At 36.3% G+C, this 18,617-nt stretch overlaps 1 protein-coding gene across 1 annotated transcript; it reads right to left on the reverse strand.

Annotated features, from left to right (window-relative positions):
- Positions 1-13,090: 13,090 nt before the first annotated feature.
- LOC149561550 (uncharacterized) lies at positions 13,091-15,397 on the reverse strand. Its single transcript, XM_089827864.1, has 3 exons — positions 15,172-15,397; positions 14,821-14,901; positions 13,091-14,475 (listed from the first exon to the last, which is right to left on the reverse strand). Exons 1-3 carry the CDS (start codon positions 15,395-15,397, stop codon positions 13,091-13,093), a joined length of 1,692 nt encoding a protein of 563 aa, XP_089683990.1.
- Positions 15,398-18,617: the final 3,220 nt, after the last annotated feature.

The raw sequence follows: 18,617 nt of genomic DNA on the forward strand, positions 1-18,617 counted from the left end.
CTAGGATGCTCCTACATCAAACACCCCAGGTTTGAAAAGATGTTCTAGTACTTGGAAGAACATCTTCTAGGATTCAACACATAGATTCCAAATTGATTCTTAACATACATATCCTCCAAGCCCTCAACTTGCACATTCTTTCCCTTGTTCTTCTTCTACTTCTTCATATCCATCCTTAGTGTGATATAGGTCTTCTTTCCATGTTGATCTCTAACCTTCTTAGAATCTGTCAACTCAATTCAGCTACCAATTCTTAAGTTTCTCCTAATGAATTCTTCATTTTGTAAAGGAATCAAAGAAAACTTCTTTCCACCTTTCTCAACAATAAACACATTCTTGACACAATCATGCACAACCCTACAATCATACTACCAAGGTATACCAAGTAACACATTACAACTATTCATGTCCACAATATCACACAACACTTGATCTTTATACTGCCCAATCTAGAAATCAACAAGCCACTACTCCCTCACTTCCAAAGCATGCTCACCTTGCAACCAACCAATCCTATAAGGATAACGATGTCTCACTCTCTTCAAACCAAGTTTATGAACCATCTCCTCAGCAACAAGGTTATCAGTACTACCACCATCCACAATCACCTTGTAGACTTTACCACTAGACTTACAACAAGTTTTGAAGAAACTAGTCCTCTGAAAAGAACCAAGTGTCCTCTAACCAACAAATACTCATCGAGCTAGTAAACTCTCTCCTTTCTTAGGTTGACTATGTTGGACTACAACCTCATTCACAACAACAATTTTCCTACCATGCGGACATTCAAAAGATCTATGTCTTTCTTGACCACATTTGAAACAATTACCTCTAAACTCACCTCCACTTATCCTCCTTTTCTAATGAACAATCTTTGGTTCACCTTCTACACTTGGTTTAGCTTGTGTCGACCTATTCAGCTTCTCATTCTCTCTAGCATTACCTTGAATTTTCCTCTTCAACTTATCTTTTGCCTTAAGAGCATATTGATAAGCATCCTCAACTGAGAAATATTCAGCATACCAAAGCCTCCTCATCCTGAATTTATTCAAAATTTTCCTCTTCAACTTATCTTTTGCCTTCAAAGCATATTGATAAGCATCCTCATCCTGAATATTGAATCTCAAGCCATTAATGTATTGAGGTACCTTTTCCTTTGACAATTCTCTATACCCAAACCAAATAGTCAATTTTTAGAACTCCTTAGTATAATCTTTCACAGTCATATCCTTCTACTTTAGATTTTGTAGACTCTTAAAAAATTCAAGTTCATAATTAGTAGGAATGAATTTAGCCTTCAATTTAGTCACCATCAATCTCTATCTAGTGATCTTCATTTCACCTTCTTCTACTTTGTCTCTTTGTAATTCTTTCCACCAAAGAGTAGCATGTACTTTCAACTTAGTTTGTGCCAACCTCACTCTAAGTGGATCCTTAATATCCTCAAGTTCAAAGTAGTCTTTGAATTCACCAATCCAATCAATTAGGTCTTTAGGAGTCAAACTACTTGAGAAATTAGAAACCTCAATCTTATGCTTTAGCTTCAATTGAGATCTAGGTCTAGCAAATTGACCAACCCTAGTTCCAATAGGTCTCTCCTCATGATAAGCTATGTCCTCACCAATAGATCTTGTAATTTCAAACTCTTCAGCAATTTAGATATAGCAATCTTCAATACCCACATGCCTAGGTACACCAACTAAAGCACTCACAATTTCAACAATCATGTCACTCTTCACCAATGCAATCTTAGATCTGAATTCTTCTCTAGTCTTCTCTAAGATCCTTTCCTCCACAACATCACTAAGATCATCAATTTCCCTAGGCTCCAATCTTCTTGTAGGCATCTTCAAAAAAAAATTGCAAACCCTAAGAAATAGATCCACAAATCCAAAAGATCAATCAACTCCACTAGATCAACCTTCTCTAAAAATCCTAGTGTAAACTACCTCAGCATCATCGATCTATCCACATAGTCAAGAAAACCTTCACTCTGATACCACCTGATGTAGTGCAAGGAAGGAGAATCCCCAATGGAGATGTCCTAGCCCCCAAACAATAACCACACAACAACAATGCAACAATAATGCAATATATGATTCCAAAAACAACTCTTTATTCATAAAATAACTGATTACATGCAATACGCTCATTTTTAAGGCTTTTTGGGTTAGGGAAAAATACAAACAAAAATTACAAAATAGTTGTTCAAGATCCCATAAGATCCAACTTACAAACCCAATTCCAGCTAGTCCAAATCCACAACTAGATAAGAACAACAAGAAGAATCCACACTTGTACCCTTAGGTCCACCAAGAAATTTTTAGGTTCTCAAGCCACAACTCTAGCTCTTCAAAATTTGCATCTACACTTCATCCCCTTCTCCAAGCTCGATGATCACAATGCTCATACTAATGCCTAAAGACTCCAAAAAATCCCTTACTTATACCCAACTAAGCCACAAGTCAACCTAGTTCATTACAAATGAAATTAAATCTCTTACATTAAATATATGTTGAGCCACAAATTGGCTACAACACAAATTAAATACCCATACATAAATTAAATGCCAAAAGTTAGCTCATAGACAACTTGGCACCAATAGAAACAAAGACCAAGTCAAGTGTTAGAAAGACCAAACCGAGTGTCAACATGTTCCCAAGCATTATCAAGCTCCCAGAGCATGTCGAGTTCCACTACCAAGACCATGCCAAGCTCCATAGTGTTTACCAAACACTAGTATTTTCCAAGTTACACTTCCTTCTTTGACTAAGTCCACAACTCCAAGCCAAAATCCCTCCAAACATGCAAGATTGCAAACAAGCCTAGGATGCTCGTACATTAGGTATTGGTTTTGTAGTGGCAGTCTCTACATAGTCTTTGCATATATGGTATGAGAACTCTTGGTTCCACACTAGGGCCTTGAGTTCACTATGCATAGTCATAACCCTATGACATAAAAATATAAGTCAACCAAGCTTACTTCATGTTTATATGTGTTGGTTTTTAAGTTGATTACTATATCTCTAAGTTTTGACTACTTTGACGTGAGAGGATATGATGCTCCTTGTGAATGTCATGCCTGTTTTCTTTTAAAATTTGTCAAAATTAAAATTTTATGGAATAATTGGTAATTTATGTACCTCAGATGGTTATGATTATATTTCTGACTAAAATTATGAGATTGTATAATATGAATATTGTTGAATTATACTTGAAGTACTAATTTCTTTCATGTGTGATGCAAGAAGGATGTGATTTTAGTTATCTATTGAGATAGTCGAATGATGGTTGAATTTGCACTTAGTTATGAGTGCCCACAAATTCTAACTTTGGCTTGTGATAGCAATAAAAATGTCTTTTATTATGTAAATTATATGTGATGCATATGTGGTGTGAGGATTTTGATGCCAGATTCATGTAGTTCTTTGAGCAACCTAGTATGATACGTAGGAAGAACGTGGATTTTGATTTCCAAAGTATTGGATGTTGCATTTTAAAATTAGTGTGAGATTACAAAATAAAAAAAGATGTGATTATCAAGATGTATTGCATGTAATGTATGTTGAAGTTTTCTTATGTTCTTAGTGCTCCTTGAAAGCAAGGTGTCATGCCAAATCTACTCCCTCTTGGTTACTAGTGAGAGTCATTGTGCTTTATGTGAATTGGTTTCCATTTGATTATGTTCTATTTTTATGAACTTTGACGTGATGAGGGCCCAGCTTGATAAAATTTCCTTGTGACCACCTAGCCACTAATTCTTATGATACCTTTCTACTGTCTATCTTGTTCAATTTTATTTTATTGGTTTTGTGCCTCCTTTTCTTACTTTGATTTGAAATTGTGAATCTTGATATCAAGATTTATTTGATCTTGAGGTGGCTAGGGTGTGTTTATTTTTATGATACTAGTCTTATGATTTGAATGTGATTTTATCTATCATGTTTAGTATGGAACATTAATACGATGTTTAAGGGAGTAGATTGTGAAGAACATGTCATTCTTCCTTTTGCATTCATTTTTTGTCATTTTTATGTATGAGATTTGGAAAGCTTACCATTTGATGTGGGTGCAATGTGACTATTTGGAATAGATATAAATGGATACAGTATGTGTGTTTCCTTAAATCTGTCATTTCTTATTAGAAATAGATACGGTGTGCTTCATTTCTTTCTATTAGCTAAATATAGATCAAAGTGCTTTGGCTAAAGCCATTTTTTTTACTATATATATGTAGATATACTATTACTTTATTCCCTTGCCACATTCTATGATTATGCTACTTAGACATATGTGGAAAGTAGTATGTTTCACTACTGCACTAGATACCTCTTGATTGGGTTACTTAGACATACATGAAAATTAGTATATTTTAGGTTGGAAATTCTATGTGTTAGATAGGATCCCAAGGAACTGTAAGGCTTCATGATTGGGCAAGAAAGCACATCAATCATATTTTATGTGATGATTGAATTGTAAGAAGGTCATACATCACAACTTGTGCTTATATGTTGTTTAAACAACCTTACATAAATGAAACTATGAATGTATATTATTGTTAAGATGTAACATTTTTTTACTCAAAATTTCCTTGAAATATTAGGGTGATGAGATGGGCTTGAGGGCCTAGGCCACAAAAATGAGAAAAGTGGGTCTACTAATGCTTACAGTTGATTGGTGAGCATATCCAAATTATTTACTTAATTTGTGTGGATCACATGACAAATGGTATTGTACTTGTATGATGTACTTATTATTTTATATCCGGCATGTAGATTGACATTTTCTATGATGATCATTGAGGTATGATACTTTAGATTATACTTGATGTAAACATATGATGGAATAAAGTTTGACATATAGGTCAACTTCTTGAGTATATTCATTTTTGGCATACTTAGTTTGACTGATAATTGGCTTATGAAATGTAATTATTATTGTATCTATCATTTCACCATGTAGGTCGAAAACTCGAATGAGGTGGCATAATTAATTGGAAGATATTTTATTTACTTGTCAATTCGACTATGTGTAGTAACTTTTGACTTGAGTTAACTTTTGGCTTATGTGGTGAATGTATGGAAATGTGGTCTTCCTATGTGAATGCAAAAGGGTATATATATACATGGTTTGTTTAATCTAATTTTGAGAATATATTTCATTGGTGCTTTATATATATACATATATATATACATGTATACATATATATACGTGTATACATATACATACATATATGTATACACATATATATGTATATACATGTATATATGTATACATATATGTATATGTATATATGTATACATATATGTATGTATATACATATATATATATATATACATGTATACATATATACATGTATGTATATATATGTATATACATACATATATGTATACATATATACATGTATATACATATATGTATACATATATATATGTGTATATATATACATATATGTATGTATATACATATATATATATACACATATATATACATATATATATACATATATATACATACATATATATACATATATATATATACATATATATATATGTATACATATATATATATACATATATATATATGTATACATATATATATATATATATACAGATATATATATACATATATATATATACAGATATATATATATATCTGTATATATATAGATATATATATGTATATGTATATATATATGTATATATACATATATATATATATATATCTATATACATATATATATATATATACATATATATGTATATATATGTATAGATATACATATATATACATATATATATGTATATATATATATATATGTGTGTGTGTGTGTGTGTGTGTCATTACTGGTGAGCATAAATACATTTGGATGTTGGCTCATGCAAGTGTGTGTATGCATAATGATGATCAAATATTAATGAGTATATTGAGGATGTTATATACATATGTCATTATATTTCATGATGATGAAGATATAGATGTAATGTGATTGCATTACCTGATTATGTTTTGTGGGCACTCACCTATTGATGTAGACACTTACTCACTTAGCAAGAACCACATATTAGATGGTATGCATGATTGATTATTTGTGTTACTCATAATCAAGGTGTGATCAAAGATGAGTTTAAAGGAAAACATTGAGTCTTGATATTTATAACTAAATACTTATCTTCTTTAGCTATTGACATTGTGGATGAGCTAAAGGGATTGTGAGTGTATATGTATGAGTATGGAAGGAATTAGATTGGAAGTACCTTAGCGGGGTCAAATCTATGTGATGCCAAGGTGTGATAAGTAAGTACAAGTATGTGTGTGATGTCATTTGATTTTAAGGTAATATGTTACTTAATTTTTAGAATCGCCGAAATAAGGAAGTACTTGATTTGATATTCATTGGATATTTGATTTGATTTATGATATACGATGGACTTATATTTTGGTGTTCTTTCCATTGATGCAACAGAGAGAACTACAAATCATTAGAAAGGGGAAATATTGTCGGAGAGAGGTAGCCTAACCTTGTAAAACTATAGAGGCGTAATGGAATTGATACACTCACATAGGAATTGTTCTTCAAATGATTACTTATACATGTCCTTTTATAAAATGTGTTTTATTTTCTCAAAATTTATTACTATAGATATGTGCTAATATTCTCTTTAAAAAAAAATTAGTTTCCATGAGAGTGTATGTGTTGATTCTATTAGAATGCATTCAAATGAAATGTAGGCTTCATTTAAGGAAATGAAAATTTGATCTTATTTCAGTAGATGAAAGTCAATATTGTTGATAGAATTGAATGCATATGCATACATTATTATGAATAATAGAAGTTAGATTATTGATCAATACAATATGGAATTCTTGAAATTTTATGGATATGATAGCAATTTCCTACATATTTGCATCGGGATGATGAATTTTCTAAATGGGGGAGGATGCCTTAACCCACATTTCATCTACCAAAATTATTGTTCATTCTCTTGGCACACATATTTGTAATGCTTGCAAAAAAAATATTATTTTTATTTACGAAAAGTGGATTAAAATAATAATAATAATCAAACCAAGGAACTGTTGGGATGAGGTAGTTGGGATTAGTTCCATAGGAAATCCTTCAACAAGCAATCTCATCCTAGTGAAGGGGGGGAGGATTTTTGAACAACAAATTCTTGTTTTGAAGAGGGAAGAATGGTTTTAAGGAAAGAGGGAGAGATAGTAGGAGTCAGTTGCCAGGAGATCAAGAAAAAAGTCATTAGTAACAATGGTTAAATTCTCTCCTGGGGATTAGTACAACAACAACTCAAAGAGGCCTAGATTAAGCTTTGTTGACAAAGCTCAACCACTGATGCCACAAAGGCAAAAAAGTGAACTGAAGTTTTCTAGATCAGGGAATGACACAAGCAATGACATGATTTCTTTCATTAACTTTAAGACTTTCAACTATTGTATTTGTATGGAACCCCTTTCAGCTCTAGTGTTTTAGGTATTGCTGATTGTATTCTTGTCAACTTTTTTTGGAATGATAAATTATCAAGTTACAAAGAACAATTGAATGAGGAGGCTATGTATGACATTGAGTCATGATTACATGTATTTTTCATCACATTAATTGAACAAGTTGACCACCCAATCATGATGTGTGAATTTATTATTTTATTTAACTAGAATGAAACCCTTTATGTCTAATTATCATCATATAACTAGAATAAGACCCAAGTGACCTTAACAAGAGATTAAAAAAATTCACTATTTGGGGCTAATTATTGATTTCTTAGTAGAATATTGGAAATTCAAACAAGTTTACAAGTGTTGAGTTTTCAACCCAATAACTTATGAAGACTCCTGCATAATGAATATAGATAGTTGGAAATGTTTTTAGTCTATATCCAAGAGTTACCACAAGTTTATTGGAACTATAGATGTGCATTCCTTCCATTTGTGAAACTTTCCTATGTGTTGCTTGCATCACTGGGAAGACCACTTCTTGAACCCTCATCATTCTTTCTCAAAAATGAGATCTATAAATAAATAAGGTAATTGTGTAATTTCTTTGAAAGGATTAGCATTTAGATTGAGGGTTTTATAATTATCAATATTCTATGAATCAAGTGTAGGTGATCGGTGAAATAATAAATAAGAAATTACATTCTTTTGTTGACCACTAAATGTCTCCCTTAGCTGGGAGAAGGCTACAATTGTTATCGTACTTGAATTACACTTAACTCTTTTCCAAATTTGCCTTTGAAAATATGATTTGGTGTGTTTAATTTACCAACTAAATGTTGTTGAAAACATGGAATTGAGTATCTCAAACTTGGCATTATTGAAATCAAGCCATGGGGTGCAATTGTCTTGAGATGAATAGTATTCAAAATTTTATTGAGCTGATCATTTAAACATAACATGTAATATTCCACCAACCACTTCAAAATATCTTAACTTCTAGAGTTATATTTTAATGCATCAAGTCAACTGTGAAATTTTGTTTATTGGAATGGTATATGACATAAGATCTATGAAATTGTTGTTCTATGATAATGTATTTATTATTGCTTTTGTGTAGAGTATCATAGCCTACAATGAAATTTCTTCCTTAAAGGAATAGCACCAAGTCGTGTGTAATGTGTAATGTGAAAGAGATTTGAGTGGATTATTTTAGTAATTTACTAAATTGGTATGTTGTTCACTAAGAATATCATTTGGCCTTAAACGAATTAAGTTAAGTAATTGTGACTATTTATGTTTCCAACATGTATGTGAATGGCATGTGTATAAACTCCAACAATTTTGATATATAGTAGCATCTTTATATCTTGTTTGGTTTACTTCTCTCTATCAAAAGCATTGAACATATAATTCATTATAGTGCATATAAACTAAAGGTGCAAAATGTAATTTTGTTATAATGCATAAGAGATCATGTTCAGATTTGAAAACTAATGTGTTGTTTTTATATATAAAAGAAGCCAAAACTAGGGGCTTGGCCCATTACAAAAGTGGCGGCACAACCAATAGAAATCAAGCCAACAACCAATAAACAACCGCACACAACACCCTTAACTATTTACATCAAAAACAAAAGTAGTCGAATAATGATAATTAAAAGTACTAAGGATCCAACCCTTAGGACCAGCAGAGTTTAAAAATTTATAAAGCATAGAGGTGGTCATCGCATCGTAACACCTATAGCCCAAAATAAATTTTAACCAAAAAAACAAAACCATCAACAAAGGATGGAGAGTGAAAACCAACAGAGTACCAAATACAACAGTATACAAAAGGCCACTAAGTTACATCTTTTTTCTTTCCTTTCTCAACTAGGAGCACCTTGCCCTAGTCTTCAACAACGAAGCCATAGAGAAGCTTCAAATCCTCCTTCCCCAAGCTATCCTCCTCTGATGCAATAGCCAACAACTGTAGAGTAGTAGCAGCCACATGCGTCACCTTAAGGGTGAACTTTGAGAACAGTGAGAAACTCTCCTCCATTGCATTACACCTATCTTTGAGCTCCTGGAGATCATTCTGAGTAACCTCCCTTTTCTCCTTTGCACTCAACTTTAACACCTTGTTGTTCACCAGAGTTTTACTACTATCCCACACTAAAAGATTGGCAGTGGGAGCCTTTAGGCTAACCAGACCCACATTTTTTATCAGGGAGGATCTAGTGTCCGGGGAGTTAATCATGGTTTTGGAATTCTCCTAGTTGTTAGTTGGAGGCTAGGTGATGGTGGTAGAGACATGGGTAGGGTCAAGGGATGGGTTCATGATGGGATTGTTTGCCTCAAAATCCCATGTTCCATCCAAGGTATCATCCCATTTCTCTGCTTCATTCTTTGTTTCATCTTTCCCCTTCTCCAAGTCATCCCTCGAGTGCTTATCACTCTCCTCAGAGTTAGTGTCATCCTCTTCATCCTCCTGTGACTGATAAGCCAGTTGCTTGAATCTTCCATGGGTCTTAGCAATTCTTCTCAACCTTCTTTTACCCCCACCAACTTCCTCATCTGAATCCCCAATTTCCACCTCCACCCTCTTTTCCATTTTAATTCTCTTATTAGTAGTCTATTCTAGGGCCAACTTGTTCTTCCTACCCTTAATAGGGGTTTGGCTAGGAGAAGGCTGAGCGGTGGGGGCATAATTGTCACCCACATATTCCAAGCACATGGGGAGTCCTAGAGGGGAGGACATTATCAAATGCAATCACACGGGGCAAACAAAGGACTAAGTGAAATTGGAAAAGGCAAAACATGAGCCCTTGGTGCAGGATAGTGAAGTTGGCCCCTTTCTTCCTATTTTCTCTAACATCCATCACAATCTCGTCAAGTGCATGCATTAAAAAGAAAGGAAAGCAAGCAAGCTCCTTGTTATGAAACTGGTTAAGTGGGAATTAATAAAAGTAATACATGTGGTGCCTTCCTTCTAGCATCATGTATTTCATGATCATCAAACAAACATCATCTAGGGTTCCAATAGTTTTTCCCTCCTAAAACGACTTCGGTAACAATCTAGGGCCTCATTGCCTTTGAAGCAATTAGTCATACTTGTCTTATCCACCACCTTCATAACTTTCTATCATTTCTACCCAGTAATGTCCAATCCTATGGCCATGGCAATAGACTCCTCATTCACTTGAAACATAATGTCATTTATGGTCACACAACTATTCTTCCAACTAGCAAAAAATTGTTACGAATAGTTCTCATTATAGCTTGTCATAGCCTGCATGTAGGGTACGAACCCTCCCTCCTTCAATAGAATACAAGTGGCATGTCTTTTGGAGAAGTGGACTCCAATTTAGTGGTCTCCAACTTGTTCAGATCCCCATTCCTCAATCTTAGTAATTCTCATACACATCCAGAAAATTGTGAAGGTGGGGCTAGAAATGTAGTAACTAGCAGTAAAAGAACTATATTTATTATGCTTCACAAGACTGTGAATTCTAGAATGTAATAACCATTTTAAAGTATCATTATAGGGAGTGTAAGAAATCCACGTGAAATACCTTAAATAAAGTGCAAATTTTTCTGGATTCGATTGTGTTTGTTTATTTCATCAACGTTTCGAATCACACTACATGATCCATCATCAGGATTAAAAAAAAAGTGCAAGATAGTAAGATATGCAGACTGGACCTTTCTCAAGAATTATAAGAAGAGAAGGGGGAAGCTCGTAAAACCATGCAATACCAAAAAATAGAAAAAAGGTACACATACCAAAAAATATAAAAAAGAAGAAATAAAAGAAAGGTTAAAAAAGAAGAAAGAAATAAAAAACTAAAAGAAGAAAAATAGGAACAAAAAATAGCTACATATATATAGAAACAACAATTAAAATATATACTATCTATATAGATATATATAAGTATAGTAGTTATTAATATATTGGCTATTATATAATAATATAGGTAAATGTGTAATGAATAGCTATGTAAATACTTACAATAGCTAATGGATTATAATATAGCCATATACATGAAAAAATATAAAGAAAACACGAAATAATTAAAAAATATATAAGATATATGTATATCTATGATATATATATATATATATATATATATATATATACATATATATACATATATATACATATATATATATATACATATATATACATATATATATATATATATATATATACATATGTATATATATATATATATACATATGTATATGTATGTATATATATATGTATATATATGTATATATATGTATATATATATATATATATGTATATATATGTATATATATATATATGTATATATATGTATATATATGTATATATATATATATATATATATATATATATATATGTATATGTGTATATATATATATATGTGAAATAAGTGAAATATACATGACATATATATATATATATATATATATATATATATAGATATATATATATATATATCTATATATATATATATAGATATATATATATATATATCTATATATATATATATATAAAGGGCTAAAAAAAAACAATCTATATGTACAAAATTTTATGTATGTGGGGAAATAAAAATGACCAATACTAAATAGTGAAATGAATAAAAATAAATAAGGAGGAAAATGTCCAAGTTACCATGCATGTAGGGATAAGAATTCCTACATGCTTTGTAGCCTTGATAAAAAGAAAAGAACAGAAGAATCGGCAGGAGGACGCACAAAAAAGAGAGGTGATAACCACGTGAAAAAATAAACAATACTAGAGACAAAAGGACACTAAAATAAAAGTTAACAAGCAACCAAGGGGCCTAAGCACAAAACCCACTCACAAGAAAGAAGCAAGAAGTGTGTGTGTGTGTGTGTGTGTGTGTGAGAGAGAGAGAGAGAGAGAGAGAGAGAGAGAGAGAGAGAGAGAGAGAGAACACTGCACACCACGGAAGAAGCAAGCACCTAGAAGGAAAGAGGAGAAGAGAGGGGGAAGGAGAAGAGGAAAACGTCCAACAGAAGAACTAGAAGAGCAAGCAAGAAGGGAAACCGAGAAAGCATCAAGGGTGGTCGAGTCTGTTGAGCGTGCTAGAATGGAGGTTGTTAAGGGTATCAAGCAAGGGGTGCCATGAATGGTTAATGGACCACCCATCATCCGGATTGAGGTTAATGGGATGATAGCTAATGGCAATAGCCTCTTTTAACTTCCTTTTGAAATGTTTGTCCTCTTTTGATAGGATTTTGGTATTCTCCAAACAAATATGATGCTTGGTTGAAGTTGAGTGCTCAGCTAGGGCAGATTTTTGTATCCTCTCATGCTTGATGTAAGCACTATGCTCTCGGATCCTTGTGATGACAGAGCAACCAGTTTCACCTATGTAGGGCATGCCACATGAGCACTCAATCTTGTAGACCCCTGAGTCTAGAAGAGAGTTTTTTGAATCCTTGAGCGGGGGGATACAATTTCTTAACTTAGGTAGGGGTTTGAAGGCCACCTGGATGCCCTTTTTGGTCAAGATCTTGCCATTTTTTTGGGAGATGCCCTCCACAAAAGAAAGAGAAGCGAGAAGGGGAGGTGGGTTAGTGGAGATCTTATGACTGTTGCCAAAAAGATAAGAGGACTTGGCTTGGGTGAGGGCCTTAGAGATTTTCTAATGAGAGTACCCATTGAACTTAAAAACTTGGCGCAGATGATAAAGCTCTTGCGGTAAGTTATCAGCATCGCAAATTCTATAGGCTCTAAGGGAAAGAGTCTTGAGGATACCAACTTTCTGGGATGGGTGGTGGTGGGAAGAAGAATGGAGGTATAAATCGGTGTGGGTGGCTTTACAGTACACTCGACGACTAAAGGTACCATCAGGCTTCTTCATGATGAGGACGTCGAGGAAGGGCAACTGGTTGCCAAATTCAAGCTCCTTGGTGAAGGAAATGGTGGGGGCAAGCTTGTTGATGTGTTCATGAAACTCCTCAAGTTTTTCCAGCCCATGTGGCCAGCACACATTGGTGTCATCAACATAACGCTTCCACCATTTGGGCTTGAGGGGAAAGGTGTGGACAGCCATCTCCTCGAAATACTCCATATAGAGGTTTGCTATGACAGGGGAAAGGGGAGAACCCATCGCCACTCCCTCCACCTGTTCATAGATGACATTTTGGAAAGAGAAGAAAGTGGATCTTAAGCAGAACTCCACCAAACTAGCAAGCTCATCCCCAACCTTACGCCTCATAATTTGCACAGCGTCATGAATAGGAACCTTGGTGAAGAGCGAAACAACATCAAAAGTAACCAAGACATCACAAGGCTCCCACTTGATGTCTTGAATAAATTGGACAAAATGGTAGGAATCTTTGATGAAAGAGTTGGAATGCCCCAGCAATGGAGAGATAATCTTGGCAAGGTGAGAAGCTAATTCATAGGTAGGGGATCCAATGGTGTCCACAATAGGTCGCAAGGGAACACCCTCCTTATGAATTTTTGGAGCCCCATATATGCGGGGGGTCACTTCCTTTGAAGGCACCAATTTTTTATTAATCACATCATCAAAGGAGGAGTTGGACACGAGAACTTTGACTTTATTCAAGATTTTTGAGCAAGGATTACGAGGGAGGAGCTTGTAGCTGCTAGGGTCTGAGAGCAAGTCAAGCATCTTGGAGATATAGTCTTGCTTGTTCAAGATCACTGTGGCATTACCCTTGTCTGCCTTGGTGATAACAATATCATGATTATTTACAAAATCACGAAAAGCACGTGATTCTGCACCAGAATTGTTGCATCTGGGTGGTTTGGCATGTCGAAGAGCAACAGCACAATCCTGCCTCACTTCTTCCGCAACCTTAGACGGGAGGGAATGGATAGCATTCTCAATCTTAAGGAGGAACTGAAAGTGAGGAATGGAGCGGGGGGGATGAGAAAAATTAAGACCCCGCTTCAACAAGTTAAAAGAAAGGGGGTCAATGGTGGCACAAGAAAGGTTCACAACTAGCCTATTTTCCCAATCAGTCACCGAGCAAGGAGCAGAGGAAGAAGATGAAAGGTCTGCGCGATATAACCCTATGTTCTAAAATTGGTTAAAAGAAGGATTAATCTGATAGGGAGGTGAGGACCCCCTCGTGTGGGACCCACAAGAAGGATGGGGTCTATCAGCAAGAGACGAGGGGGATGGTGACAAATACGAGGATGATAACAAGGAAGATATGGGGAGATCAGACTGGATTATCGTAGCCTCTGTGCGAGACCACTATTCAATGTTATAATTGGAGACAAGACTAGATTCAACCAAGTCAGTGGGTTGGTGAGAAATGATTTGTTGGCCATCATCAAAGAAATTAAAGACAGAAGTCTCACACACGCAAAGAGAGCCTGAGGGACAGTTGTGTGTACCTGAGTGATCAGATAAGGAGCCATTGTAAGAAAGCAAACGTTGGGGATCATCCATGGGAGCACTGGATCGAAACTCTTGCCCTGCAGTAGTGTGAAGCACAGCTAACTTAGAGTTAGATTCCAGTTGCTCCGAGTGCACTTGGGAGGACCTGGCCGCCGATAAATCCTCATGCAAAAGTGATAGTCTGTGCTAAATGATGCGCGATGAGTCCCTATTGTGAGTTGCACACGTTTCCTCTGCCATCTATGTCATCGCAAGAGGTTGAAACCCAAGAGACTTTTTACTGCGACCTACAACAACACTGGAGCTGGACATCACATTTATAGAGAAATTTGCAGGCATGGAAATACCTTGGTGCAGCTCTACAGGAGTCGAAAGGTGAGGGTGCACAGAGTGACGGGTGTACGATCGGGAATGATGCCAACTGTGGCATTTCTTAAGAAATGAAAAGAACTTCTTCTTTTGTCTTCTGATGCACTCCGCTTGGCATCCTGAAGCTCTAGCAAAAGAAGAGGTATCCAAGTGAATCCACAAGTCTAGATGAAGGGAAGCAGCCAGCTCTAGATGAAGAGGCATCAATCTAGCATTGATGTGGTTGATCACTCTCCTTGTAGACTGGATGACTGATTTGAGCAGAGAGAGACCATCAGAGAAGAAAATATGTTGAGTGTGCATGCTCCACAGATGGTGGTGGATACATATGAAACTTGAAAGTAGACAGGAGTCTCTGTAACGTTTGAGAAAGGCTAAGTCTGCAAACTTTTTCATTAGCTTAATCCTCAACACTTCTAGTTGTTTAGCTTTGTGATATAACTCCCTCCCATGAAGGGTATCAATTAACAGTAATAGATTTCCACAATCCATTTGTAAAGTGCTAAGTTTTCTGGATTCGATTGTGTTTGTTTATTTCATCAATGTTTCGGATCACACTACATGATCCATCATCAAGATAAAAAAGTGCATGATCTTACTATCTTGCACTCTCTTTTTTTTTTTATCCTAATGATGGATCATGTAGTGTGATCCGAAACGTTGATGAAATAAACAAACACAATCGAATCCAAAAAACTTAGCACTTTACAAATGGATTGTGGAAATCTGTTACTGTTAATTGATACCCTTCATGGGAGGGAGTTATATCACAAAGCTAAACAACTAGAAGTGTTGAGGATTAAGCTAATGAAAAAGTTTGCAGACTTAGCCTTTCTCAAACGTTGCAAAGACTCCTGTCTACTTCCGAGTTTCATATGTATCCACCACCATCTGTGGAGCGTGCACACTCAGCATATTTTCTTCCGTGTTGGTCTCTCTCTGCTCAAATCAGTCATCCAGTCTACAAGGAGAGTGATCAACCACATCAATGCTAGATTGATGCCTCTTCATCTAGAGCTGGCTGCTTCCCTTCATCTAGACCTGTGGATTCACTTGGACACCTCTTCTTTTGCTAGAGCTTCAGGATGCCAAGCGGAGTGCATCAGAAGAAAAAAGAAGAAGTTCTTTTCATTGCTCAAGAAATGCCACAGTTGGCATCATTCTTGGTCGTACACCCTTCGCTCTGCGCACCCTCACCTTTCGGCTCTTGCAGAGCTGCACAAAGGTATTTCCACGCCTACGGATTTCTCTGTAAACATGATGTCCAGCTCCAGTGTTGTTGTAGGTCGCAGTAAAAAGTCTCTTGGGTTTCAACCTCTTGCGATGACACAGATGGCAAAGGAAACGCGTGCAGCTCACAATAGGGACTCACCACACATCATTTAGCATGGACTATCACTTTTACATGATGATTTATCAGTGGCCAGGTCCTCCCAAGTGCACTCGGAGCAACTGGAATCTAACTCTAAGTTAGTTGTGCTTCACACTACTATAGCGCAAGAGTTTCGATCCAGTGCTCCCATGGATGATCCCCAATGTTCACTTTCTTACAACGGCTCCTTATCTGATTGCTCAAGTATGCACAACTGTCCCTCGGGCTCTCTTTGCATGTGTGAGACTTTTGTCTTTAATTTCTTTGATGATGGCCAACAAATCATCTCTCACCAACCCCCTGACTTGGTTGAATCCATTCTTGTTTCCAGTTATAACATTGAACAGCGGTCTCGCACGGAGGCTATGATAATCCAGTCTGATCTCCCCATATCTTCCTTTTTATTGTCCTTGTATTTGTCCCCATCCTTCTTGTGGGTCCCACATGGCAGGGTCCTCACCTCCCTGTTAGATTAATCCTTCTTTTAACCAATTTCAGAACATAGGGTTATATCGCGCAGACCTTTCATCTTCTTCCTCTGCTCCTTGCTCGGTGACTGATTGGGAAAATAGGCTAGTTGTGAACCTTTCTTGTGCCACCATTGACCCCCTTTCTTTTAACTTGTTGAAGCGGGGTCTTAATTTTTCTCGTCCCCCACGCTCCATTCCTCACTTTCAGTTCCTCCTTGAGATTGAGAATGCTATCTGTTCCCTCCTGTCTAAGGTTGCGGAAGAAGTGAGGCAGGATTGTGTTGTCGCTCTTCGACATGCCAAACCACCTAGATGCAACAATTCTGGTGCAGAATCACGTTCTTTCCATGATTTTGTAGATAATCATGATATTGTTATCACCAAGGCAGATAAGGGTAATGCCACAGTGATCTTGAACAAGCAAGACTATATCTCCAAGATGCTTGACTTGCTCTCAGACCCTAGTAGCTACAAGCTCCTCCCTCGTAATCCTTGCTCGAAAATCTTGAATAAAGTCAAAGTTCTCATGTCCAACTCCTCCTTTGATGACGTGATTAAGAAAAAATTAGTGCCTTCAAAGGAAATGACCCCCCGCAAATATGGGGCTCCAAAAATTCATAAGGAGGGTGTTCCATTGCGACCTATTGTGGACACCATTGGAACCCCTACCTACGCATTAGCTTCTCACCTTGCCAAGATTATCTCTCCATTGTTGGGGCATTCCAACTCTTTCATCAAAGATTCCTGCCATAGACGTCAAGTGGGAGCCTTGTGATGTCTTGGTTACTTTTGATGTTGTTTCGCTCTTCACCAAGGTTCCTATTCATGACGCTGTGCAAATTGTGAGGCGTAAGGTTGGGGATGAGCTTGCTAGTTTGGTGGATTTCTGCTTAAGATCCACTTTCTTCTCTTTCCAAAATGTCATCTATGAACAGGTGGAGGGAGTGGCGATGGGTTCTCCCCTTTCCCCTGTCATAGCAAACCTCTATATGGAGTATTTCGAGGAGATGGCTCTCCACACCTTTCCCCTCAAGCCCAAATGGTGGAAGCGTTATGTTGATGACACCAACGTGTGCTGGCCACATGGGCTAGAAAAACTTGAGGAGTTTCATGAACACATCAACAAGCTTGCCCCCACCATTTCCTTCACCAAGGAGCTTGAATTTGGCAACCAGTTGCCCTTCCTTGATGTCCTCATCATGAAGAAGCCTGATGGTACCTTCGGTCGTCGAGTGTAGTGTAAAGCCACCCACACTGATTTATACCTCCATTCTTCTTCCCACCACCACCCATCCCAGAAAGTTGGTATCCTCAAGACTCTTTCCCTTAGAGCCTATAGAATTTGCAATGCCGATAACTTAACGCAAGAGCTTTATTATCTGCGCCAAGTTTTTAAGTTCAACGGGTACTCTCATAAGAAAATCTCTAAGGCCCTCACCCAAGCCAAGTCCTCTTATCTTTTTGGCAACAGTCATAAGATTCCCACTAACCCACCTCCCCTTCTCGCTTCTCTTCCTTTTGTGGAGGGCATCTCCCAAAAAATTGGCAAAATCTTGACCAGAAAGGGCATCCAGGTGGCCTT

The sequence above is a fragment of the Cupressus sempervirens genome, chromosome 4 (genome assembly GCF_028749045.1).
Source record: "Cupressus sempervirens isolate cs-2001-9-10 chromosome 4, ASM2874904v1, whole genome shotgun sequence".
Lineage (NCBI taxonomy): Eukaryota > Viridiplantae > Streptophyta > Pinopsida > Cupressales > Cupressaceae > Cupressus > Cupressus sempervirens.